Here is a 25,873-nt window from a genome sequence, read left to right as displayed (position 1 = left end):
CAAACCTAGAAGGAACGACCATCAACTCGATAGGCAGTTTAAAATGCATCCAATTGATGTTTATTCCACTGATCAGGAGGCAAGGAATTCAGTGTAGAAAGATTGATTTTTGTACTTGGCAAGAGAAATATATACATGCCCACATGAGCGACAATCCCTCCCAACAGCCACATGCTTGGGGTATTTCTACTGTGCTGAGGTGGGTTTGAAAAACACCTCATTAAAGACAATGGGTCTCTACTGGCACCCTTCTGCAAATTAATCCGGTGCTCCTCTGTCCAGCTGCAAGATCTACTTGCGGTGTACAAAGGTTAACTCAGTTGCAAGTTCAAACAAGTGACATTTGGATCACTTGAAAGAGTAGTGCTCAAGCACAGTACCATTTTAAAGGCACATTTGCACCCCTACTTTCCCCTGGAGCTCCGTTCGTGAGGCCTCCCAGTTCCCTTATCTCAAAAAGAACATTTTCAAGTTCTGAGGGGTGTGCTTTCCCCACCTTACTGCTGGGTAAGGAAGATAGTCAAGCCACCATTCTGGTATGAAGCTCCTATTATCCAAGGGAAAAAAAATAAGACCTAGGACAGCAGAAACCCAGGTTAAATAGCAGGTGTGTGGTGTTGTATGGTTATTAATGTTCACAAAGTGGGATTTTAATACCAGAACTAGACAGGGTGGCCAGGAAGCCCTGAAGTCCATCACACATGTGGGGGCCAACCTCCCTCACAGTTTATCATTGTTAGGAATCCTTCTTCCATTCTTCATCCTCCTCTCCCATTCAAAATAGTGTTTTTCTTTTAACGAAGAAAACAGCACCACTGAAGGCTTCTGCTCAGTCGGACAGGCTCTCGGAGAAGGGTGACTTGGATTTCTGCGTCTGCTCCAACCGGTTGAGAATAAACTGACTGGTATCAATGAAGCGCTCGACACAGTTTACAAAGCAGGTCTCTGCTCGGCTGTCCAGCTTGGGGCCAGGTTTGTCCATACATTTCTCCTGTTCCATGTCACAAAACAGAAATCGTTCAAGAGTGAGGGGAACCGCCTCAGACCCATGACTAGCAAACAGACAAATTGGATGCGTCCAGCTTTCTTTCCGAGCAAATCCCAACGGCTGCCGACAGTGCCCAAGCTTGTTCCCACCCACAAAAACCAAATGCGCGCAATTTGTAACATTTGCCACAAATGTTTTGTACAAGAATGACACGCTTAGCCAACTCGAGCACCCAATGATGGCAAACACACACACTGGATAACATGGTTAGATGAACGCACCTTGTTTTGGCTTAGACATAGAAGCAAAGGTGGGAAAAGTGGATTTGAATTGTTGGATCAGGGACGCCGACGTAACGAGGCCGTTTGTAATAAGTGTGGTGTGATGGTGGACTCAGATCAGAGGGAGACCCTCGGGACCACCCAACTCACTGGACGACTGAGCCGCTGGCTCAGCCTAACCTATCCCACAGGGCAGTCCCTGGATCAAATTAGGGAAGACCCCCATCTCAGCTGCCCTCCAAAGAAAAGGTGGGACAGGAACGCAAGAAACAAGCACCCATTGGCAAAGCAGTATTTGCACCCCAGGAGAGCCCCCAATATGAGACGAGCGTCCCACCCCGTGCCACACCCTGTTTCCTGGTGGCCAGCCAGAGGCCCTTGCCCCCACACCAGCCCCCTGTTATCGCCAGCAGCCCCTGGGACTCCGCAGGAGACTGCTCCTGACCCTGGAGGTTCAACTCGAGCCCCCTCAAAGCGGCTCAGCGCCCCGTTACTTCGCCTACCCCACCGGGCACGAGTCAACTTCTTGCCGCGGGGAGTAACGACCCCCCTCCGCCCCCCGCCCTCGAGGCGGGGAGTTCCGCAGGCCGCGCACCCCCCAGGCCCCTACCCAGCACAGCTCCGTCATCTGGTGCACGAGCTGCTGGAAGCGCTGCTTCTGCGTCTCCACCTCGATGAAGTGCTGCAGCTGCGGGTCGTTGACGGCCGCTCCCAAGTCCCCCGCGACGGACGACGCGTCCATGCCGGGCCCGGCGGGAGGGGAGAGCGCGGGAGCGGCCGGGCGAGGGCTGAATGGAGCGGCCGGGCGTGCCAGCGACCTTCACGTGCCTCCCCGGGCCGGCCCTCTGCGCATGCGCCGCGGCTCACGCTCTTCCGGCCCGCGCCGCGCGCGCGCCTCCGTTCTTCCGGCGCAGCAGAGAGAGGAGGGCGGCAGAAAGGCCGGGAGGAAGGAGGCGCTGGGGCGCCCCCTCCTGGAGCGGAGGGGTTACCGTTCGGATGCCGGCGCAGCCGAAGCGCCGTGACCGCGCTGTATTTTCTTGGAAAGAGTAAAGGACAAACCTGAAAAAAGGGGCAAATCTGAAAGAGGTTCATAAGGATTAAAAGAAAATGGTTTATGTTTATCATTTTGCTTGACAAAGGAAGATCCAAGAAAATTCAAAGAAAAATGGCTCTGCTTTGCAAATGGCTTTGCAAATGCCAATTGCTTTGCAAACGGCTTTGCTTGGCAAACGAAAATCCAAGCAAATTCAGAGAAATTCCAGAAAATTCAGAGCCTAGAAAATAAATGATTAAGTCAAGAGGACTGCTTTCTGAAATAAGGGACCATCCTTTATAATAAAGGGCGTACAGTCCCTGTGAACGTAACGCGGTGGGGTTAAGAGTTGCAGAGAAGGGTCCGGATTCCTGCTGGATCTGCATAGGCCTCCCTGTAAGGCAATGTCTGCAGCCAGTCAGTTAACTCTTCCTGCAGCGCTGGCCATAACCAGTTGTCTGGCTTCCCCATCCTGGCTCGTACAATCCACGCATAGCTTTATATAAGCTTCAACAGGCTTCCATACAATGGTGGACTGCACCGCAAGACAGTTTTGGGCTGTTTTCTGAGCCTCTGCACATACAGTCCTGCACCAGCCAGAGTTTGTGGACTCGAGCACTGTTGGCTGGTTCATGCCGTGTGTTAAACCAGAACCAAACCCAATGCCTCATGGCTTGGTGTGAAGTAGGAATGCTGGCAATTGTGGCTTATCCAGCAAACTGTGGTTCAGCAAAGCTTGGCTTTCTGGGATGAGGGAGCCCAGCCATGGTAGCAACAGTGTGGGGATAATTGTGGGGAACTTGTTGAAAACACTTTTTTCAAATTCGGCCCTGCACAGGATAGTGCTGAACCTCTTTATTGGGGGTGAACATACAAGCCCCACACGCCCCGTCTGATCATATTAACAGCAATGTGATAGAGCTGCTTGAAGTCATGGTCTCTGAGCTGCTCCCTCCCTTTGCAGTGTGCAGTAATAACTAGACTGCACTGTAAGGCTATTTTAAGAATTCAGCCTCCACTTCCCATCCTCTACACATATTCTCTACGCATACAGTACTCTGTGCATCGTTCCGTTTTATAGGTCGACTATCAGCTCTAAATGAACAGGAGCTCCATGCTCCAAGTGAGAAGGCAAGTTGATAGAAGAGGAAAAAGAAGCAAAAAACAACGAATAAGTAACAATAATAACTGGACGCCCGAATTTTGTGAATTTATTTTGAGGTCTGCATAGTATCTCCTGCAAAAAAGCTGCTTAGTCTGCAACATATCCTGTGGCAGACTGTTTTTCCTTCCTGTTTATTACTTCATTGCTCAACTTTATCACTGTTTCAAAGCGAAAGAGACTGCAGGTATCACTAATTTGATGTGAACTCTCGTGCATTACACAGCTCTATCCTTTCTCCTATATCACATCAACTCCTACCAATTTTGTGCTTTCTATAAAAGGTAAAATTTTCCCAAACTTTCCTAGTTGATGTTAAGAATTCCATGATAAGATTCCTGGCTTCTGTTTATAGGAGCAGAGGATTTTTTCAGGACCCTGAGCATAATGTTTTGGGGAAGAGGATATTTGGGACCATAAGATTAGTCAGATACCTTCTACATTGAACAAAAATTAAAAACAGATCTTCATTTTGAGCAAAGCATGAGTGAACAAGTCAGAAGGGCAACAAGGATCCAAGAAAGATGGTGAAGCAAATGAGTTTATTTTCTCTTTATGAAATACAATTCATTTTCCTATCATTTCTTTCCATTTTTATTCATCATTGCACAAGATGTTTCGGAATGGCTGCGTTCTCAGAAATTCATTAAATCCCACCATTTTGTTTCAAGGGATTCGGAGAGAGCCAGGCATTCTGATACCGAAAGCCGCTGCCATTTGCCTGTAATCCCAGTCCACAACTTTTTCTGCTACCTCCCAACGAGGTGCCTTCATCCCATCCAGTGCTAGAGCAAGATTTTCCCTTTTATCCAAGGGCAATCTCAGGGTGGGCAAAATCTGTGAGGATTTCCCACCCATCATCTCGGAAGGAAGGTGGAGGACTGAAGTGAGTAGGAACAGAGACCGTTGAAGCCGGTCAGGGATCAGAAAAGGACAGAAAATGTCATGCTGGTTTTCTTTTCTGCTGACGTAGGAATGGGATGATAGCACTTCAGCCCAGTGGTGGGGACAAGCAGGACCTTGTCCTGCTAGATAGGAAAACACCTAAACAGCATTTGCTGGGTTGTTGATTTTGGTTGGCTTCAAAGACAAACACAAAGGCGAGTAAAAGGCGACTTGAAGACAGTTCTCAATCGATCAAATTACTTTAGCTGTGATTGCCTTCTTGCTGATTTTTCCACTGTGTCCATTCAGCAAGTCTTCAGCGAATTGAAGAATGTGGCAAAAACTCACAGGGGAAATGGATATTTGGTGACTGATGGGGGATCAGGAGTCTTCATTTGCTAAATCCATAATGTGTCCAAGGAGGACTTGGAAACTTGGACGCTCCTCTGCTTTCTGGAAGAAAGGAGAGAGAGGAAATGGCTTACATAAAATAGTTTACAAAAGAGAGATAGAGAAGGGACTTTCTCTTAAGCACTTAAAAGATATGGCTCCTCTCAGTGGAATGGATAAAAAAAGAGAGAAGTTGTGAGGGGTTATCAAAGGTGGGACTGAAATAAAATAAGGGAACATCGTAGCATCACTCAGTCTGTGAACTACAATGGTTCACACGTCCCACTATACCACACATTTGTTGATGATGGTTTGTTGAATACGCTGCAATAGGCTGAATTCACACAAGAGACTAAGTCGAAAGCCATGATTTAGAAGCCGCAAGGGCTGTTTGCAGGCAACGTGGTTAAGCCAAATCAAACGCAGACATCATGGCTTAGCCCAAAGCATAAATCCAACCTGTGAATGTTATTCGGCTTTTGGAGGAGACATCATGGTTTAGTGGTAATGCATATATGAAATCCCAGCCAGGGTGGTGTTCTTCTTCACATGTAATAGCCTCTGTTGAAGGTACTTCCCAGTCCGAATCCATACAAAAGAGTTAAACTACATAATACAGTAGCAGTAATAATAATGCAAGGATCCTAAAGGTGCTCATTCACAGTGGGTACCTGAACAGCACATTCTATGCAAATATTTATGCATATTTCATGATGCATTTCCTATTTCCTTCTGAGGCATTAGAGATTATTAATTTCCAATATTAAAGCATTTGGGAAATGCTTCTCTGCCTTCAGGAAAGAAATATTTACTCAAACTTCCTGCTCACAGCTGGGATGAATCCGAGGAAAACTTACCTCGTGCCAACAACTGTACATGATGGTGTACACCCTCTCGGAGGCCAGCTGGGGACGGTACAGACGCAGCCCTTTGGTGACATGCTCCGTGGTCTCGCTGTTGGTAAACCTCTCATAGGGCATCTTCCCCAAGGTGTAAACCTCCCACATCAGAACTCCTGTCCATGATGAAAACATCACAGAACTTGGCATCAGAGCACCATTTAACCTCTTCTGAAATGCCTCTCAGTTCTGCGTTCCTGGCCACTGGACCACAGAGTTTTTGGTCTCTTCCTGAAAATACACTCATGTATATGGGACAAAAACTGTATTATCAGGCAGGGTTACGGTGCATTCCCTTTAGGGTGAGGGGTGCTTTCCTCATGTAGCTACTGTTGGAGGGTCATCAATCCTGGATCCTAACCTCCCAACCACTTATAGGTGGGGGCAAAAGGATTGCACTGGAACACCTTCTACTCACATCTGCTCTGGGACCTAGGAATCCTGTCAGCGGCACGGTCTGTGGCTAAGAATACTTTTGTTTGTCATTAAATTCATCAGCCCAGATGGCTTCTCCCTCTGATACTTCAGCTTCCACACACAAACTGTCTGCTCACCAAAAGCCCAGATGTCCGATTTGCTGCTGAACTTGCTATACAGAAGAACCTCTGGAGGAGACCACCGGACTGGAAATTTGGATCCCATGGAACTGATGTAGTCATCGTCCAAGACATACCTGTAAGCAGATGGTTGGGTTGGGCTACTTCATTGTGTAATCCTCAAGCCATGAACTCAGGCGGCTCACAACCCATTTAAGAAAATAGACTATTAAGTGAGGATGAAAAAAAAAATCAAATCAGAATGAACCAATCTGTCAAACATACATTTTCAGTGAAGCATTTCTAATAGTAAGACATCTTAGAGTCAGTTTTCCAAAGCAAGAAATATTCCATAAGCTGAGACCTGAATGACCTACAAAAGTATAGCTTTGAGGTGTCACCAAGCTTTGTTTTTAATGTTTTGTTCAGTAAAATAACATCACATTCAAAGGTGGAGTAGACTTCCTTTGCTACACAAATCTTGCCCAGGGCATCCTCCAAAAGTGTGGACTCCAATCCCAGAAATCTCAGTCATGGCATGTTGCTGGAGAATTCTGGGAACTGAAGTCCACCTTTCTGAAAGAAGTCCACATTGGAGAACCCTAAGCCAAACAATTGGTTTGCCATTCAGCAGTTGAAACCCCTCTTAGAAAACAAGATAATAACCTTAAATATTCCACAGGTAGATTTTTTATTATTCCAAGCAAGCTGCACCATTTTAAGCAATCAGGCTTAATACGCTACCTAACTCCCTCTTTTACCCCATCCAAATTTTTAAGAAAGACTCTAGCTGGTGTAAGATAGGGCTAAGAATTTGAACAGGAGAATGCCAGGCTGAAATCTCATTTTAACTGCCAACTCAGTGAAGACCTTAGAGAAGCCATTCTTCTCCTAGCCTTAGTCTCCACAATGGAAATATGGGTTTAGTATGGATAATGTTCAAACAGGAGAGAATAAAATGAACAACCCAGCCTACAAATACATTGGCACCAAAACTAACCTGGAAAGACCAAAATCAGAGACTTTGACCACACCTTGTTCATTGACCAAACAGTTGCGAGCAGCCTGTGGCAGACAGACAAAGAGAGGAAACCTCATATTAATAGTGTGATCCCCTAATACAGCAAATCCATCTTTATTACAGTCCTGGACCACTACAAACTTAAAATTACTGTCTTCTGATAGTCAGGAAGCCCAATCCTGTTACAATTCTCTGTATAGGGAACTGACTATAAATATTTTACATAAATAAATTTCCTCTGGACAGAAAGAAGAACAGGGTCTTGCTCAGGGTTCAGTTCATACAGTGCCAGGGAGAGAGAAAGCCCTTGAAGCCACCATGAAAGATAAACTACCCCATCCTGCCTGGGGTGAGTTGGAGGGGGGGCCCTGATGGCACTTTTGCCCCAGTTCTAAAACCCCCATCATTATCCCAGGACTCCTGTAGGTGGAGGAAGACCTGCAGTGAACACCCACATTGCACACACAAGGTGACAGAGAAAATGGTTTCTTGGGGACAGCTCCCAATTTGAAGACTGCTGCCTTGAAAATAGTTTTGTTATAATAAAACAGCAGCTAGGGTTGTTTTTTTTTTCATTTTCCCTTTAGCTCCATTAACAGATCATTCTGTCAATAGCTCCATTTCAGTTCCCCTTTAGCTCCATTAACAGATCAAATCTGTTTTCAGCTCTCCACTTTGATGCCCACCTTGCTCTTCTATCAGAAATGAACCTGGCAGTCAGCAGGTTCAGAAAATGGGTGTGTTCTGATAATGATTAATTTCTCTAAACAGGGAGGTCAGGATTCAAATCTGCCTGGCCCTGCATCATTGGCTCCCCAAAACAGATCTAAACCTGTTTGCTTATCTTGGGAAAGAGAAGACGGCCTATTTTTCAATGCTCAATTGCAATGTTTTGCATCAGGGGAGGAAGCTGTGGGCCCCAGGAGAACGTCTCCAGAATCCCTACCAGTAGATATTTTGGTGAAGGTCGTGGGAAGCTGTCCTTCAGCAACATCTGGAGGGCCCCAGGACATCCATGCCCACACCCCTGGGGGTCAGACAAAGTCACCACGGTAGTACAACCCAGACAGTTGACTTGAGTTTTCTCCCTTGGCTGAGTTAAGCAGCGTGTCACCTACCAGGTCTCGGTGTAGAAACTGTTTGGATTCCAGGTATTCCATGGCCTCGCAGACATCCTTGCACATATCTAAAAGCTCAGTAGCCTGGAAGGACCGCCGAGTATCCCGCAGATAGGTCAAGAGGCAACCTTTGGACAGGTACTCTGTGATAATCAAGATTGGTCTTTCCTTAGTGCAAACACCAAACAATTGCACCAGGTTTGCATGGGAAAGATTCCTGAAAAGGAGAGCAAGAACATCATTGGTTTAGAAATTCACATTTTTCCTGCATCACTGTTTTTCCCATCAAATGGCAAATGCAATAAAGAGTAGATCAGGCCACTATATAATTTGTTCAGTTTGGCTTAGCATGTTTTGAGAACTCAGCTGTGGTCAGTTCAGAAAACCATCATGTTCTCCTAACCACCAACTGTGGCTTATTTAAGAAATCCTGATTAAACCAACCTTAGTTGCTATGGTGTGCAAACCCAGTGCTTCACTCTAGATTGCCTTATCATATAAGTTGCAGGAAGAAAAATATCCAAGAGTAACATTCAAATCCATTGCAAAGAAAAATCTTCCTTCTAGCTACAGATTGAAGAGAACTGTCTTCAGGTTAATTGTTGAGAATTGTTGAGAATGCATTTCCTACAGTGACAGGGCTCCAACAAGAACTGAACTGGAAAAACCTCAGCCTGAACCTCCTCCATTTGTGGTGGACCACACTAGGCAATCTGAAAGTCCAGAGCTGGGAGCAGCTTTCAAATTGGAAAAGGAATCCCAGCATGCATAGCAAGAAGTGAAGGATGCTGGGAGTAGTAGTACAGCAACATCTGGAAGGTTACAAGTTCCTCACCCTGATCTAAAGGAAAGTCTTAATAGAAAAAAGGAGGTATTGGTACCACTCACATCATGACTTTGGCTTCATCGATAAACGCATCTTCTGACATGCAGCCTTCTTTGATCATCTTGACTGCCACGTTGTATTGACCTCTCCACTTCCCATGCTTTACCACCCCAAACTGGCCAGCCCCCAGCTCCTTCAGAAATGTCAGTTCTTTCAGGTCAATCTCCCATGCTCCTAGAAATGACACAAAGCATGGGGTGGGTAAAAGGAGAGAACCATTTGGGGAGAACATAGCAGGTGAGAAGACTTCCATTGTGGACGATTTCGCACAATGCCCCAAAGCATCTAATACAACATCACTGAAGGGCCCTGTGGGAAGTAAATGGGTGGCTTTTGTATAATATATCAAGCATATCAAGTATGTCACATCAAGCATAATATATAGGCTGTGTTCACTCAATGTGCTACTGAATTAACTGGGTTTGCACAATACACTGAACTATGAACAACTGAGTGGGCACAGTATGCTAAATGGCAAATAAAGAAACCAGCTTAGCGACCACTAAGTTGTTTATGGATCTGGTTTCGCATGCTATGTGAACCCAACCATAGTATCTCCCCGTTAAGGACATTCAGATATTACCATATCCAAGCCCTGCAGTGGAAGGAGCGGATTTTTGTTGTGCTGACACAGGATACTTCAATCGGGAGATAAGTCCTGGGTGGATCAAAATAATGATGTTATTGGAAGGGTATTCAACATAAGAAGAGCCAGCTTGGTGTACTGGTTAAAGGGGCTGGGCTAGAAACCAGGAGACCAGGAGTTCTAGCCCTGCTTTAGGCAGAGAGGCCAGCTGGGTGACCTTGGGCCAGTCCTTCTCAGCCCTAGGAAGGAAGAGGCAAGAGCGAACCGCTTCCGCCACACACAAATTCTCATGAACAATTTGTATGGATGCAAAAAGCAGTGAACTATGGTTTTATCTGCAGAGCAGTCTTTTGCTTTTGCTAAAAACACCATATCTTACCACATGGACAATCAGCCACAAGCTGCAATATGTATAAACAGCATCAGTTTTCTTTAACTGAGAGGGGCTGGGCTGCTTGTGAGGGCTGGGCGGGATTCTGAAGACCCATTCCCAGCATTATTTAAGTATTCTGAGAAGACATCACTCATATGAGCACAACTGTTTGGGACTTTTGCACTACTGCTAAGGCCCAGACCTGCCAAGTGGGACCAAACGGATACCTCTTTTGCTCTTCCCAGGAGGTTGCCGGCACAAATTACCCACAATGCTCCGGAGTTGCCCACATGGCATCTCTCTGGGGCATTGTGGGAAATTAAATCAGGGAGGAGTTCACAGACTCAACTGCTCCTACCAGCTAAGCCGTCGCTTGTGGAAACCCTTTCGAAGCAGCCGCTCATCCTCACCTGCGGAGTTGTGCTGATGATAGTTGATGAGCTCGGGGATAGTGTTGAAGTGGTGCTTCTCAGCCAGGAAATACTTGTTCTGGGGTGTACAGCACACCACATAATGGCGGATTGTGCCTTGAGGTTCCCTATGGAAGTAATGGGGTGTGAACCTTAAAAAGAGATGCCAAGAGAAACCATACGGGTGACGTGGGAAATTGGGACTCTGGCAGGGAGGAGCCGTTGCTGGAGGAAAAGAGAATGAAGGTCCACCCAGTACAGAAACAAGGTTGGAATGAGGTTATCTAGTCCAGGGTTCCTCAACCTTGGCAACTTTAAGACGGGTGGACTTCAACTCCCAGAATTCCCCAGCCAGCTGGCTGGGGAATTCTGGGAGTTGAAGTCCACCCGTCTTAAAGTTGCCAAGGTTGAGGAACCCTGATCTAGTCTACCCCACTGTTCAGTGCAGGCATCTCCCCCCTCCCCTTGATTTAAATTTCTTAACAATTAGCAGTATAGAAGTGGAGTAAAGAAGAAACAAAAATACATATCACTGTATATAATTACATTATCTAGGAACCTAGAACTGGATAAGAGACAATCATGGTGTCTTTGTCACGTGTAATTAATAAGCTTAAGGTGAACTAAACATCACCTTCTGGGCGATCATGATATTGCTGTCTTTTTTTTTTTCTTGGTCAACTTTTCCAAACAAAAACTATGGACCTTCAAGGCAGCCTATTCCACTGTCAATCCTTACGAAGTTTCTCCTAATACGTAGCTAAAATCCGCAGATGGAGCTCCTCCTGAGGACCAGCCCGGTGTGGGATTCACATCTAGTTTTTTGTCCACTCACCCAGAGGACTTAGCAAACACGGAGACGGTGTATTTGCCTGTCTTGCTGATAGAATCTCGAACAATGAAACCTCCATCTTTGCCCTGAAATATAGAAATTTCTAAGTTGGTCAGTTGTAGGAATTGGGGGAATGACTAATTTTTCAGTGTCCGAGAAGCCCCGCGTGTCTCAATGGAAGCCCTTCTTGTGAGTTTGCTCCTAAGCCCTTTGATAAAGCTACACTGACACAGAATGCTGGATTACTAGCCCCAGCAACAAAACAAACTCGTTTTGTCTGAATTCTAAGTCCAGATCTATTGTACCCTTCATAGGGATTGCAAGCAAAGAGAAATTCTTGGCATAAAAGAAAGCCACACACTGGGATCCTGGGGTCGAATGATATACTAAACAAACTAGTTCCTGATCATCCAGGAGCTAAGCAGAAGTACGAGAGATACAGCACCTACAGTGCTCATTCACAGTAAACCAAGATCCCCCCAAATCCTGACTTAGAACTCTTTGCAATGAAAGGAAGAGGAGGAGGAAGGACAGGCAGACAGAGACAAGAATATGTACCCGTACCTCTTTCTTCAGCAATTCTTCTGCTTGCCTTCTGGTTATATTTTTCAAATACCACCTAAAACATGACAAAGTACTTGTCAAGAAAGAACTCCTAGGATGAAGTTAAGGCATAGAGCCTCACAGGAGGAATTTATTTGGAATAAAGAATGAAAATGAAATTCTCCAGAACAACTTATTAGTGGTTCATTCCCAAACCTAATCTCCTTTTGGATGCAAATATGGGACAAAGCAATGTTGAGCATCTGCTTTTTTTTTTTTTGCAGCCTGCCCCAGCTTCTTCCTTCCCATCCATCTTATTACTAGCCCACTTTCTCCCTCTGGAGTCCAGATGGACAAAATATATCTCAAATGGTGGAGGATGCATGAGACATCTGGAGGAAAAAAACCGGACTGACACTGAGGCAGAAGGTCCCAGACTTGGACTGAATAATACAGGCAGTCAAACTTCTGCAACCTGGACTCCATTAGACGTGTTAGCGTATATAAGACATCATCACCAAGACTGACTCCATCCCCCAGCCCATGGATCTGAGGACACTCACTCAAATATCTCCAGAGAATCTCTTGTTTCAGTGACGTAATTGGAGGGAATGTAACCTTGTTTCCTGGATGGAAGGAAGGAAGGAAGGAAGGAAGGAAGGAAGGAAGGAAGGAAGGAAGGGAGGGAGGGAGGGAGGGAGGGAGGGAAGGAGAAGGAGAAGGAGAAGGAGAAGGAGAAGGAGAAGGAGAAGGAGAAGGAGAAGGAGAAGGAGAAGGAGAAGGAGAAGGAGAAGGAGGAGAAGGAGATGATAAGACCACTAGAGTTTTCATGCAGAACATCTCAAGCTTCATTTATTAAATCTAAGAGAATGACAAATCCAGAAATTAGAGTCTTGATGCTTATATAGCTAAGTGGAATATAGGCACTGCCCTACTGAACATCACAACCATTGCTCAAAATTGACACTGTATGCCCGTCCAGTAGGAATTTTCCATGATTAAAGGATTCAGGTCAGAAGTGATGGGACAGATCTTTTAGCTAGTGCAAGTGGACTAAATTCCCCAAGCTGATACTTTACAGACATTTGGAATTAACCTGGCCCTTGAAGCTCTGAGAAGGTCAGCAGAATGTTCATGTTAACTTCCCCTCCTTATACATTTCTTCTCACTGCGTTTCATGCCAATGCAATTCTTTTCTCCTTCACTCTTTTTTCTTCACTGCAATCAATCGTACACAGTACATGGGGCTGTATGGGGAAGCCCAACAACTAAAAATATTTCAGGACTGCATTGTGACCAATTAGTCCTACTACCCTGAGCATCAATCCATCCAATCATTCCAAACAGTGAATTGTCACTTGGATGAGAATCCCACCACAAAACCCGCCTAAGGCATCTGCCTCCCCCTCTTCCAAACAAACCCTTGGGAACTCTATCTCCCGGGATGCTAAGCCAACATAAATCTAGACCATAAACCAAACTGCCACTAAATCTAACCCAAGACAATGCGCCAATCCAGCCATTGCCTTTCTCCCATCTCATACCCATTTTGGTCTTGTGCTCTCCACCAAGACTCACTGCTCTCTTCCAGGATGAGATATTCTTCCCCTTTCTGTAGCTGCAAGTCCTGATCATTCATGGGGGTGTAATCGTAGAGAGCGATCACCTTCCTCGTCTTAGAAGTGCTGGATGTTGGCTTGGGAGGCAGCGGCTTCTTCATCATCTTTTGAAAGGTTGGAAAAGGAAGCCGGAAAATGGTAAGGCATTCCAGGGGCCTTGTCACAAGGCTGGTCCACAGCCCAGGCATCAGTGGCGTAGAATCTACCCACACCAGCCACTTCAGATACCTGGTTCTCCTCTGGCGTTGGGGGCAATGGCTTCTCAGGCTTCTGAAGGGAACGGCCACTTTTGAAACCTTCAAGGAGAGGGAAATTGTGATTGATTGATTGATTGATTGATTGATTGATTGATTTGGTGATATGGTTGATATCCTGCCTTTCTGCCTATAGGTTGCAGGCCATTAAAAATAAGGTATGCACAAGTTCTCATTTAAAAATAATTGAAATCTCTTTTAGACTAACTCAAAGTTGAAATGCTTGGCTGAAGAGGAAGGTCTTCACTCCTTTCCTAAAAGTAGAAAGAGTGGGAAAAGAAATGGGGAAAGAGATATAACTCTGAAATGCTCTCCACAGTTTCTCCCCTAAGCCTCAAGTTGGTGAAGGCTTTAAAAGTAAAAAACAACATGTTTAAACTGTGCTCAGGAAAAAAAATGAGCTTGGCATGATACGCTTCCAATATCACACACTGGTTAGCAGCCTAGTTGCCACATTTTGCACAAGCAGGACTTCTAACACCCCAGTTGGCACAAAGATAGGGCTACAAGATCTGGGCTGCAGAATTCCAGACAGCCACTAGATCACAGCAAAGGGCTAGAAAGTTCTGCATCTCTTTGCTGCCATCTAGAGGCTATTCAGAGTTCTGCAATCTGAATCTGGTAGCCCTATGCAGATGGTTTTAATTCCATGAAAAAGAAGTGAATTGGTAAGGGGATAGCCGTACTTGCTGTAAAAAATGAAAGAAGGGAAGTTGAGATCACAGTGAAGACAAGGAGAAGATGGGATGATCTCTTACTTTGACTCCTGTTTCCCAGAACTTTGCAACCCATGGCCATTTTTGCAGTCTGGGAGCAACAAAGATATTGTCCGTCTGTCCAGAAGCAGGGATGATATTTCTGCACCAGATTGTTGTTATAGTAAGTCACTGCAGCAAGATGGAATAAGAGAGGAGATCTCTGAAGAGCACTCTGAGAACACAGGCATTGTTAAAAAATACTCATTCCTTTACACTCCACTGCCCCACTGCAGACATTGTAGGAGGAGAGATGTCTTATGGCAGCCCAAAATCAGGCGGAGTAGGGTAGCACCTTTTCAGACCAACCAATTTTATTAAAAGGCCTAAACTTAGTTCATAAAACCTTATGCCTCTTAATAAAAATGGTTAGTCTGAAATATGCCACCAGACTTCCCAACTGCAGGGAGGAGAGTAGTATGATTTACTCGTTGAAACATTCACTAGTGATTCAACATTAAGTTCAGACAACTCACTTCACCTTAATCCTGGGTCAATAAAACAGAAGGACTGTGTTGGCTTAACATGCAGTGCACAAACCAACCAATCAATCATATTGTAGCTTAACCTAATGGCCTGGTTCACACAACCTACTTGAAAAAAAGTCTATTTCCTACAACACAAACTACCAGTCTTCTTTTTAGTTGAGTCTCACATATTGTACCAACCCAGCCATTATACTATTCTTATCATTAGGCACTTGCTTCGTTGAAACCATCAATCTCATAATTAATCTTTCTGCTATTTGTTTCTCCCACGGCTTAAACATTTTTATCTGGCCTTTCAACGAAAAAAAAAGCCTGTTGATGAACCAATCACAGTAGTAAAATTAAGCCATGGGGTTTAAACACAATTTAAAAACACATGAAAAGAGATGAGGAGATGCAAAAGCTGAACCTATGAATTGGAATGGCATATAAACCCTAGTACATAAATAAATAATTGCAAGCAGCTACAACAATACACAGCATTGAAATACTACTCTCCACTAAAGAGTTAGATCTTCAGAAAACCACCAGCATGTTTTGTTCAATGTTTTAAAAAAGCCTTTCCCCAAAACTGATGGTCTCCAAGTGCATATGGGTCACACACACCCCGAATCCTATTTCTGCACTTTGATGGACACCCTAATATGTTTCACTGGGGTACAAGATAACCCTTTTCTGATGCCACAGCAGTTACACGCATTTCCACCACATGGAGACTGACCGGTCTTGAGCTGGTGAATCCAGCGGTTCCGTAATTCCTCCGTGGGAGAGAAAACATAAAGAGGTCCTTCATCATACACAACCTTGGGGATGCACAAAGCAGAGGTGAAGTACAGTGGTTAAAATATTGGACTTGTGCTGAAAAAAAGTCAGGTTTAAGAGCCAGGTTGACCACACCATTCATCGGGTGACATGAGACAGTCATTTTCTTCAGTCCAGTCCACCTTACAGGATTGTTCTTGGGGTAAAATTAGGGCAAACCCCTATGTAAAATTTCTTGAGAAAAGATGGGCTATGAAAAATGCATTGGATATATTTTTCCCATGCTTTATAAGCCTTGCCCTTATTCTATCTTGACCTACAAGCCATATTCATACACAGAGAATTTTGGAAAGAAATTACACAAGATTCCGACTATTAAGAGATGTCTAAGGTTAGCTAGTCTGAACCTTCCAAAGAGAGAGAGAAAGGATGGTGTTAAATCCTTTATTTTACTCTATGACTGCTTTAGGGAGAAGGTGTGGGAGACTTAAACCTTCTGTCTGGATGAAGGATTCTTACATATGAGAAATGTTCCTCTAGAACAATGTTTCTCACCCTTGGCAACTTTAAGATGCGTGGACTTCAAGACCCAGAATTGCCCAGCCAGCAAGCTGGCTGGGGAATTCTGGGTCTTGAAGTCCACGCATCTTAAAGTTGCCAAGGGTGAGAAACACTGCGCTAGAAGGACAAAATGAAAGATCTTCAGAATGCTCCAGATACCAAAAGGCATCTCCAATCCTCAGGCTCTTAGTTATATATTTTCTAACTTTATTCACACAATACATAACAGCAGGCCATTTAAAGATCTCAGCACTATATTTTCCCAACCTCCTAAGCTTGGTGACGTTTGTGGTGGCCCAGCCTGACACGCAAGCCCAAACTTTTTGGTTTTCATCAGTGTGGACTGGAAACCTGATGGAAAAGAAACTTACTTGGAAGGGGTAAGGAAACCGTTCTATGATGGAAATCTGTTCGTGCTCGTTGATGTCTTCTTTTCGCTGCAGGTGAAAGAGTTTGAACATTAGTACATCAAAGCTAGTCCTATGCTATCACAACACAGGTCCAGGAACTTGGAAAGCTGAAGAGCTCTTCTGGCTCCCAGTAGGAAGCTGGGAAGCTAGTCCTCATCATCTGGCTGTGGAATTTCCCTCCAATCAAGCCAGTTCAACACCATTCTTTGTGGTTGGCTTTTAAAATAATTTTAATTTAAATTAAATTAATTTAAATTTAATTTAAATTAATTCAATTAATTTAAATTAAATTAAATTCCTAGCTAAGGATCCTAGTTTGGATATAACAGTAAAAAGCAAAGAAGCAAAGAAGGCTTTTTAATGGTTTGATTGGCAGCTCCCTGTAGCAGGAGGGGTGCAGCGAGAATGACCCACCAACATGCCCCTTATTTGGGATTAAACCAGAATTCTTAGAAGATGCAGAAATGTCTCATTACTGGCACCCGTCGTTCCGGAGGGGGGTTGTTTTCTGGAACCACAATCTCAACGCAGGTGATTTTCTCAATATCCACAGAGCCTTTCTTACTTCCTCTGCGCTGCAAGAAGAAAACAGAAATATTTCCAGGGTTTTTTAGAGACCCAAATGATCAATCTAAGATTTGTGCAGCTGGAGAGATGGGTAAGATATATTGACTTAATCTAGTAGGAATCTCAGAGGACGGATCTGCACGGCCACTGTATTCTGTCCGCACGATATTGACTTCCTTCATGCACCACATAAGATGTGCCCTTGACACTATATTCCTTCAATATCCATTTTTCCCTGCGTGCTTTTTTTATGCTGAGCCTTTGGGGCAATGGCACTTTTCATGCATTTCCAACTGCAATATATTTTAAAGTTGCAATACAATATCAACTGTATTTGTGAGAAGTCACTAGGGGAAGATGCAGGCTATTAATGAAATCAGTGGCTATCAATCCCAAGGAGTTTTCTATCCAGGTATAAAACTAAGTATAATGAAATTGACTCATTTGCTGATGGGCCTGAATTGTGAAATTGAGTATAATAGGAGGAAAGAGGTGCCCTCTATCAATATTTTTCCTAAGAGACTGCAAATGTTTATTTATTTATTTTATTTATCAAGTGCTTAATAGCACGGCATGACTAAGGAAACAAGGTTCACCCAAAGTTTCATTAATCAGGTTTAATGTCAAGAAATAAAGGGTTAAGATAATGGAATTGCAGAAACTGAAAAAGCAAAAGTCCCATCCTAAAATGCAAGTGAATTCATTCAGCTGGGGTGGTTTGAACCTCTTTTTCTTGGAATGTGAAGGATTAATACCTTACCCCAGATAAGTCTATCACTCAAACACCCATTTGCTCTTCATGAATAATATTTTGAAATATTCCCTTTTCTTTCTCAGCCCAGACAGTTCTCTAACAGAAGCTTTTATATATCAAATACGCACGAACAAAGAAACGATGGTTCAAACTTGTGCATGTTCCCACTCAGGAAACTGGGCTAACAATAATGAAGGGAGCATCAGCAACCTGCAAGTGCCGAATTGTGACCAAAACTATAAATTAATTAATTCAATAAATAAATAAATAAATAAATAAATATCCAGGCCCTTTTCAGGACTTCCTACTTCTCCTGCAATTCTAAGTTGTGTAGTTGTGGCTTCTCAGAGTCTACAATAACAGTTGCAAAACATTGCTCCTTCAGAACATCTGCACATTCTTCCATTATTGGGAAAAAGATTAGCCCAATTCCCTGTCCATCCAACACCGATTAGCAAGAGAATTAAGAAATCCCCTACTAACAAACTTAGGGATGAATTGGGTGATAGTTAAAGGATCCAGTTGTTGAGATTTCTGTGACCGAATCTCTTTTCCCGTTCAATAAATCTGGTTAAAGAAGACTTTGCGCAAATCTTGTTTTCTGCTGCTAAGGCCTCCAGGACTCACCCCACGTTCAAAGTCGTATTCATAATAAGAGAGCTTGCTTTCCGTCAAGAGAAAGAGGCGCTTCTTGAAATTCAGCGGAGAAGTCTTTTTTTTCTGCTGGGAGCGTTTCAGAAAGATGCTTTCTAGGATAGCATTTGACATGGCTCCTCTCCGCCTCCTCTTGCTCCTCTTCCTCCTCCTCCGTGATCGATTTGCTGGACTGCTGCTGCCAGCAATCCTAAAAATACTAAGCATAATTGTATTATCATGATTATTGATGTATTATTATTATATACACGTACTAAACATAATTGCATTATTATTATTATTATTATCATTATTATTATTATTGACATATTATTATTATATACACATCCACATGGAATCACAGCTGCCAGTTCTTTCACTGGCGTTGGCCTTCATTCGCATTGCGTTCTTCCCAAGAACCACGGGTGTCGTAATGTATCGGCGTGGTCTATGTGCGGATCCAAGCAGGGTGGCCTTTTGCAATTGACAGACGGAAATTTTTGTCACTGTGCAGATTTTCGAAGTGTCCTCCAAGGCTTTTTGGCATGGCACCCAGTGTGCCAATAACCACTGGAGCCACCATGGCCAGTTTATGCCATTTCAACTTCGGTTTTCAGATCTTGATACTTTATGGTCTCCTCCAATTCTTTGTCTTCTATTCGACCATCTCCTGGTATTGCCACGTCAATTCTCCACACTTTCTTCTTTTCAACCACAATTAAATCTGGTGTGTTATGCACCAAGACTTTATCAGTTTTTGGAAATTGTATTCAGACTTCTTCTTCTTCTTCTTCTTCTTCTTCTTCTTCTTCTTCTTCTTCTTCTTCTTCTTCTTCTTCTTCTTCTTCTTCTTCTTCTTCTTCTTCTTCTCCTTCTCCTTCTCCTTCTCCTTCTCCTTCTCCTCCTCCTCCTCCTCCTCCTCCTCATCATTATCATTATCATTATCATTATCATTATCATTATCATTATCATTATCATTATCATTATCATTAGCTAGTATCCACTTCCTGCACATGTGGCATTGTGAAATATAGGCTCACTTGTGTTGTATCAGCTTTAGGCAATTTTTTTTTTTTTTTGTGCTAACCACAAAAAAATCTTGGTATCTTTGAAGAACATTATTTTGAAGGGGCAAACGCATGAGGACAGCCAAGAGAACGGATATTCATATTTTTCATGGCACGTCTTCCTACTTTGAATCCACTTCAGCAGTAGCGTGCATAGCCAGAAAATAGCGACGCTACCGAGAGCTAATCCGTTTTTCATTTGTGCCATGCGGGTACAGATTGGGACCGTAGTGCACATAGATTCTAATATCCTGAGAAAACAGCTTGAATTAAAAGAAAAAGAAAAAAAAGGAAGTATTACTTCCTTTAGCCACGGTTTCTTCTAGTCAGGGAAATGAAGTAGTATTGGTGTTTTGCTTTGCTTTTTTTTAAAGTCCTTTATTTATTTAATAAAACAGGAAAAAGGGGGGAAAGAAAGCAATACAGCCACGCAAATTAGGCAGGTAAAGGCTTCATAATGATTTGTAGGTTTTCCTTTAAAAAGGGATAAATTTCAGACTTTCATAAATAACGGATACATAGAAAAAAGTGTAATCGTGACATTTTGGACCCCATATTTACTTATTTGTCACTTACTAATCGTACTTTTCTCTTTTTGTGTATCTTTTTATCATTCATGGTTGATCTTCTTTCTTTAAAATGCGAAACGAAATGAAAAGGAAGGATGATTAAAAGGGCGAAAAGGGGCCCTTTTCATCCATCTATCAAGTTATGTAATTTTTTTACACAGCAGTTTTAATAAAGGATGACTATATTTCATTTAAATCCTTCGTGCATAGTCTATGTCCTTTTTTTATCTCTTTTACCTCTTTATCTCTTTGTTTCCATCTTGTAGCCCAGATATAACCCTAAGAGAAGAGTTAGCCCTCCTCTCTGCAGTTAACAGAAGAGTTACCAAAAGTAAGTAAACACAGACATGTTAACCTGACATAAACTGAGTCAGACTAGCATGGACCAGTGGTAGCAATTTTGCAGAAGCACCAGAAAATAGATTTTCTTCCTTGTTTCCCTGGAGAGGTCAGAAGTGTATCTGGAATACCATACTTTTGATGCTGTGAATTTAACGCAGAAACCCTTTACTGCACAGGTTCACAACTGATTGAGGGCTGTGGTTTTCTTATTCTTATTCTTATTCTTATTGCCTTTGAGTCAGTGTTGGCTCCTGGAGACTGCCTGGACTATACCACACTGAACCATACAGATAGTTTACAAACCAGTAACTGAATTTGCACATTTCATTAATCCTAAAACTAACACATTGCATTATAGTTTCCTTGGCAAGATTTTGGAAGAGGTTTGCCCTTGCCTCCTTCCTAGGGCTGAGAGGGAGTGACTGGCCCAAGGTCACCCAGCTGGCTTTGTGCCTAAGGTGGGACTAGAACTCCTGGTCTCCTGGTTTCTAGCCTGGTGCCATTAACCATCACAGCAAACTGGCTCTCATTGCCTTCAAGTCAGTCTTGACCCATGGCGACTGCCTGGACAAGTCCCTACAGTTTTCTTGGCAAGGTTTTTCAGAAGTGGTTTGCCCTTCCCTCCTCCTTCCCAGGGCTGAGAAGAGTGACTGGCCCAGGGTCACCCAGCTGGCTCCGTGCCTAAGGTAGGACTAGAACTCACTGTGTCCCGATTTCTAGCCTGGTGCCGTAACCACTACACCAAATTCTATTTTTTCTGGGGTGGAAATGTTGTGTTCAAAATATTGCTTGTATGACTTGATCAGCACATCCCAAGGAACTCTTGCCAAAAAATAACAATAATGATTGGGGAATAGGGTCCCAGCATCCTCTGCAAATGAGTGACCAGTTTAGCAATGTTCTGTGGACTCCTTGGGGTTCTCTGAGCTTGGTTGTTTTCTTGCAAACGTTTCGTTACCCAGCTAGGTAACATCTTCAGTTGCCTAGCCAGGTAACAAAACATTTGCAAGAAAACAACCAAGCTCAGGGAACCCCAAGGACTCCACAGTGCAACCCTGAGCTACACATATTCGCTTCTGTTAGTAATGTTCTATTAGGAACACATGCATCATGTTCGGTCAACATTTGACTTCATGGGTCTGATATAGGAGGGTTTTTTTCCTTACCAAATTCCCCTCCCCTCCTGAATTAAGCCTGTGACTGTGTTGTCACATCATGTTAACCCATGATTTGCTTTAAGCACAGTTTGTTACAAAGCCTCAGTAGCTGAGTTCATATATCACACTGAACCATATAGATAGTTTACAAACCAGGAACTGCATTTGCACATTTCATGAATCCAAAACCAATACATTGCATTATAGTTTATTGTATTGTAAAGCAGGCCTCTGTTGCTTAAATTAACCCTGGCATGCTATGGATGATTCAAAACATCCTGAAAGATCCTCTGGATTTGTGAAATATAAATGGAAACCTTCGGTTTTTAATATTTCTGGAGCTGAACCTAAGCTTAAAAATCCCAAAAACCCCAAAAAGGAAAAAAAGAGAGGGAGAGAGACAGAGACAGAGAGACTCATCGTTATCATGCATGGAACCATCTCTCCTAATTTTCCTTTCTCTGCCATGATGATCACGCGCATTAGAAATCCAGCTACAGTTTAGAAAAGACGGAGAAAATGCTTTCACAGTCCAGAGAACACAAGACAAGGGAGAAAACCTGCTTGAGTTGCCTAGTGTTTAAGCATAAGCTCTTAAAACGTATGAGCACATTTTTCAAAGAATTCAGATTACAACATTTGACACCATGACCTGCAACTCCCTTTTTTGTACTGGCTCAGCGTCTTGCTTTACGGTATGCAAATTTGCTTATGAGAGGTTTGGGGAAACATAAAACCCTAGCATCAGCCAAGGCAGCCCTACAACTTCCCCTGATGACTGTCTCCATTGTCAAAGTGCGGATCCTGTCGGGATGTTTTTCTTAATAGCTGGAATCTGCCTTCTAGGAATTTTAGAAAAGGTCAATGCAAGGTCCCTTCAGATTCTAGAAACGTCCAGTGATAGGCTAATCCTTGCCTGCTTGTCTTTCCTTCAAGCTAAGCATATCCAATACTACCAGGTGCCTTTCTTGACTCCTGTTTGTGTCGGGCTTTAACTTCACCGATTGTGTGAATTCAGCCATTGTGCTTTGCAAACCAGGATTTACATAGCTGAGCGGCATGTGTGAATCCGGTCAAAGCACCTCTGTAGAAGACTGAAGGGTGAAATCCTACACATTAGTCCTGGACAACATGGAGTCCACCAATCCATACCTACCCTAATCTGTTGCATACTGATTAGGAAAGGATCGGGACTCTGCTCCCCAAGATTTCCAGGAAATGTGCCTGGTAAACCTGCCGCTCAGTGCACAGTGGCCCATGAGCAAGTTCCATTCCACAAAGTGGAACTTGCTTCTGAGTAAACCTAGGCCTCTCCGAAATGCCCCCGCAAAGTAGGAAGAAAGAAGGCTTCTCTTTTTGAAAATGCACACATCTGTTAGAGAGCGCAGGTGCCCCTTTGGTGTACATTTAAAGAAAAAGAATTAAGAATCACCTTCAGTTGCATGCACTGTAAGCTTTGGTCTGCCAACTGTGGTGTGAACAGAAGACAGGCACACTTGTGTTCCCCGACCTGAACTCCTTGGTTGCTTTGGCTGTGTTCCCAAAAAGGTGCCAAGTTAGAGGAGGATGGATTAGACACATATCAATATTATAATATGTTGGCATTTATTACTCCCTCAGGAAGTAACCCAAGACTGAATTAGAGCAAACGTTTTAATTGCCTATACCTTTCTGACTTTGCTAGCTTGGTCATAACGATACGACTCGATTTTTGAAAAACGTTCCATTCAGAAGCAGCTGAGCAGATTTCTGACTTCTCTTTACGTGAAATGTTTCCCACCCAGAAAGAAAGCAGCATTCAGCCTCTCTGTATGGACTTCTTATGATCGTGGTCTCATTCTGATGCCATTATTCCCTCCGTTTCTAATGATCACCTAATAATGTCGATTCCTATGGTGCCAAAATGATCTCCCCCAACACTCACATATACACAAGGCAGATCCAAGGTCTGCATAAGCGTAAAAATCTTTAGGGAAACATAAAGCAAGAACAGGAGGAGGAAGGGGGCCACAAATATTTTATCCACTGAGGATTCCTCCTCCTCCTCCTCCTCCTCCTCATTTATTAAATGTACATGCCACCCAACTCTCAGGGGATGCTCGCTGGCCATGAGATGCTGGCTGATTCCCGAGGAAGAACTTGAGAAACCAAATCAGAAGTGGAAGAAAATGGGGCCTCTTGGGGAAGGCTGGGGGGGCTGGGGCATGGCTGACTTAGACTCCAAACTGCAACCTTTTGTTGCAAATCTCCTTGTTTTGCGGTGCTGCCCATTTGCTGCCCAGAGACACCTATAGACAGAGGATCTTAAGGAACATTCAGCCAAGAGAGGCAGTAAGTGTGAATGCATTCCAAGAGAGAAGAAAGAAAGAAAGAAAGAAAGAAAGAAAGAAAGAAAGAAAGAAAGAAAGAGAGAGAGAGAGAGAGAGAGAGAGAGAGAGAGAAAGAAAGAAAGAAAGAAAGAAAGAAAGAAAGAAAGAAAGAAAGAAAGAAAGAAAGAAAGAAAGAAAGAAAGAAAGAAAGAAAGAAAGACTCACTCACTGGCTATTTTGTCCTTTTTCTCCACAGGTTACAGGCAATCCTTTCGCTGAGGGGCCCCCAGATTCTGGGAGACGTGGCCCCTCCGCTTTTCTAGTATTTGAGCCGAAGGTGACAGCAATGGCAGTAGCTGGAGGAGATTGGTCTGAAGAGCTGCACTGAACAGCTTGCAGGCCAGCTACCATCCGGAGCTAACCCCACCCTTTCAGTTCCCCTTTTCTTAGTTTCTGACCAAACTGTCTTTGCTTCCTTTCACCGAGAGGCCACACTGGTGCAAGACAAGATCATCTTAGCTTTGGGGGGAGGAGGCGTCTCTAGTCTCTGCCCCCCCAAAGGCAATGAAACCATCTCCAGGGGAGAAAGGACTGGAAAAGGCAGCTGGGGAAGCCAACCATGGGGTCCCTTCGGCTGGCCCGTAAAGGGTTGCACAACGTACTTCTTCCAACAGTTGGGTTGGAAACGTGCTGTGGGATTCAAAAGCTTGCTATTTCTGTGGCGGATGGCACAGCAAAGCACAAAAGAGGGCCATAGTGGGGTTGGCCCGGAAGAGTTTAGCCGAAGAAGGGGACGGATTCGCGCCACACACTAAGCCCTGTGGTGTGTTTGGCTTTAGCTGGGCACCGTGTGGTCCCAGTTAATACAGTCCGTGCCCTGAAATGTATGGCTCCTATAAACCCAGTTAAGTGAAGTTTATTCAATAAATGAGGGGTAAGCAAATAATGGTTCGGTATGTGGTACAAAGCCAACCCACCGGGGAGGTTCCTTTGCAGCTTGAGCTGGGGTTTAATTCCAGTTGTAAGGGTCAAGTGTCTCTGAGCATGTGCAGACAGCATTCACTGTATTGGTTAGCATGGAATTTAGCTACAGCCTGTCCTGTATATTTGCAATGAACTGTTCATCAAAATTAAAACATGGGTTTTCCAAACTGGTCTAATTCTCTTGTCTAAATCATCAACTTGGCTGTGGCAGGCTGGATGCAGACCTCTGGCTTGGCCCGTTTAACAATCATGGCTGGCTAAGCCACATCTGGCTGATTTCCCCCCACAGACTAAGCCAAAACCAAATCAGTGACCTTCTGGATTGTTCTGTGCCCGCGGAGAGAGACAAGCCCTTGTAAGCCTGGCCTCAAATGGGATGAAATCTGCAAAGGAAAAAGTCCCAAGGTTGCAAAGCCACCCGGGCTTCCTCTTTTCGAGAATTTCGCTACAAAGAAATGATGACCTGTTTTTCTTCCAGATAAAAAACCTTGACCAAAAAAGGTCGGGGGTGGGAAGCAGCCCTTCTGCTTTTTTTTGCTTGTCTGGCATTTAAGCCCGGTTTCTCCTCTGGTCATTTTGGTGATTTGAACGTAAATCACTGACTGCGCTTTAACGAAACGATTGAAAAAGGAAATTATCCAACATCTTGGCTATTTACTCTTGTACCACCGCCATTTTCTGCCTTTGCCAGGAGGTGGC

The 25,873-nt window shown here is 43.8% G+C and overlaps 2 protein-coding genes across 4 annotated transcripts; both read right to left on the bottom strand.

Moving 5' to 3' along the window:
* Nucleotides 1-32: 32 nt before the first annotated feature.
* TIMM8A (translocase of inner mitochondrial membrane 8A) lies at nucleotides 33-2,126 on the bottom strand. Its single transcript, XM_007434562.4, has 2 exons — nucleotides 1,880-2,126; nucleotides 33-991 (listed from the first exon to the last, which is right to left on the bottom strand). Exons 1-2 carry the CDS (start codon nucleotides 2,009-2,011, stop codon nucleotides 830-832), a joined length of 294 nt encoding a protein of 97 aa, XP_007434624.2. The 5' UTR covers nucleotides 2,012-2,126; the 3' UTR covers nucleotides 33-829.
* Nucleotides 2,127-3,524: 1,398 nt separating this feature from the next.
* BTK (Bruton tyrosine kinase) lies at nucleotides 3,525-24,598 on the bottom strand. 3 transcript variants are annotated; one of them, XM_025170749.2, is made up of 19 exons: nucleotides 24,420-24,598; nucleotides 18,741-18,966; nucleotides 17,269-17,367; nucleotides 16,754-16,819; nucleotides 15,781-15,862; nucleotides 14,575-14,703; nucleotides 13,791-13,858; nucleotides 13,488-13,666; nucleotides 12,507-12,569; nucleotides 11,965-12,019; nucleotides 11,404-11,486; nucleotides 10,569-10,696; nucleotides 9,783-9,857; nucleotides 9,202-9,373; nucleotides 8,314-8,530; nucleotides 7,175-7,239; nucleotides 6,193-6,311; nucleotides 5,597-5,754; nucleotides 3,525-4,802 (listed from the first exon to the last, which is right to left on the bottom strand). In XM_025170749.2, exons 2-19 carry the CDS (start codon nucleotides 18,879-18,881, stop codon nucleotides 4,731-4,733), a joined length of 1,971 nt encoding a protein of 656 aa, XP_025026517.1. In that variant the 5' UTR covers nucleotides 18,882-18,966; nucleotides 24,420-24,598; the 3' UTR covers nucleotides 3,525-4,730. The 3 variants fall into 3 exon arrangements, with proteins under 3 accessions (XP_025026517.1, XP_088007767.1, XP_025026518.1); XM_088151641.1 differs by lacking the exon at nucleotides 24,420-24,598 and having other exon boundaries at nucleotides 17,269-17,362; nucleotides 18,741-18,960; XM_025170750.2 differs by lacking the exons at nucleotides 3,525-4,802; nucleotides 5,597-5,754 and having other exon boundaries at nucleotides 6,263-6,400.
* Nucleotides 24,599-25,873: the final 1,275 nt, after the last annotated feature.

This window comes from Python bivittatus, unplaced genomic scaffold (genome assembly GCF_059951505.1).
Source record: "Python bivittatus isolate LINGU-HERP-01145 unplaced genomic scaffold, Pbiv_v1 ctg000670_np1212, whole genome shotgun sequence".
Lineage (NCBI taxonomy): Eukaryota > Metazoa > Chordata > Lepidosauria > Squamata > Pythonidae > Python > Python bivittatus.
Note: the sequence above shows the minus strand (reverse complement) of the source record. Positions and strands in the feature narration are given on the sequence as shown.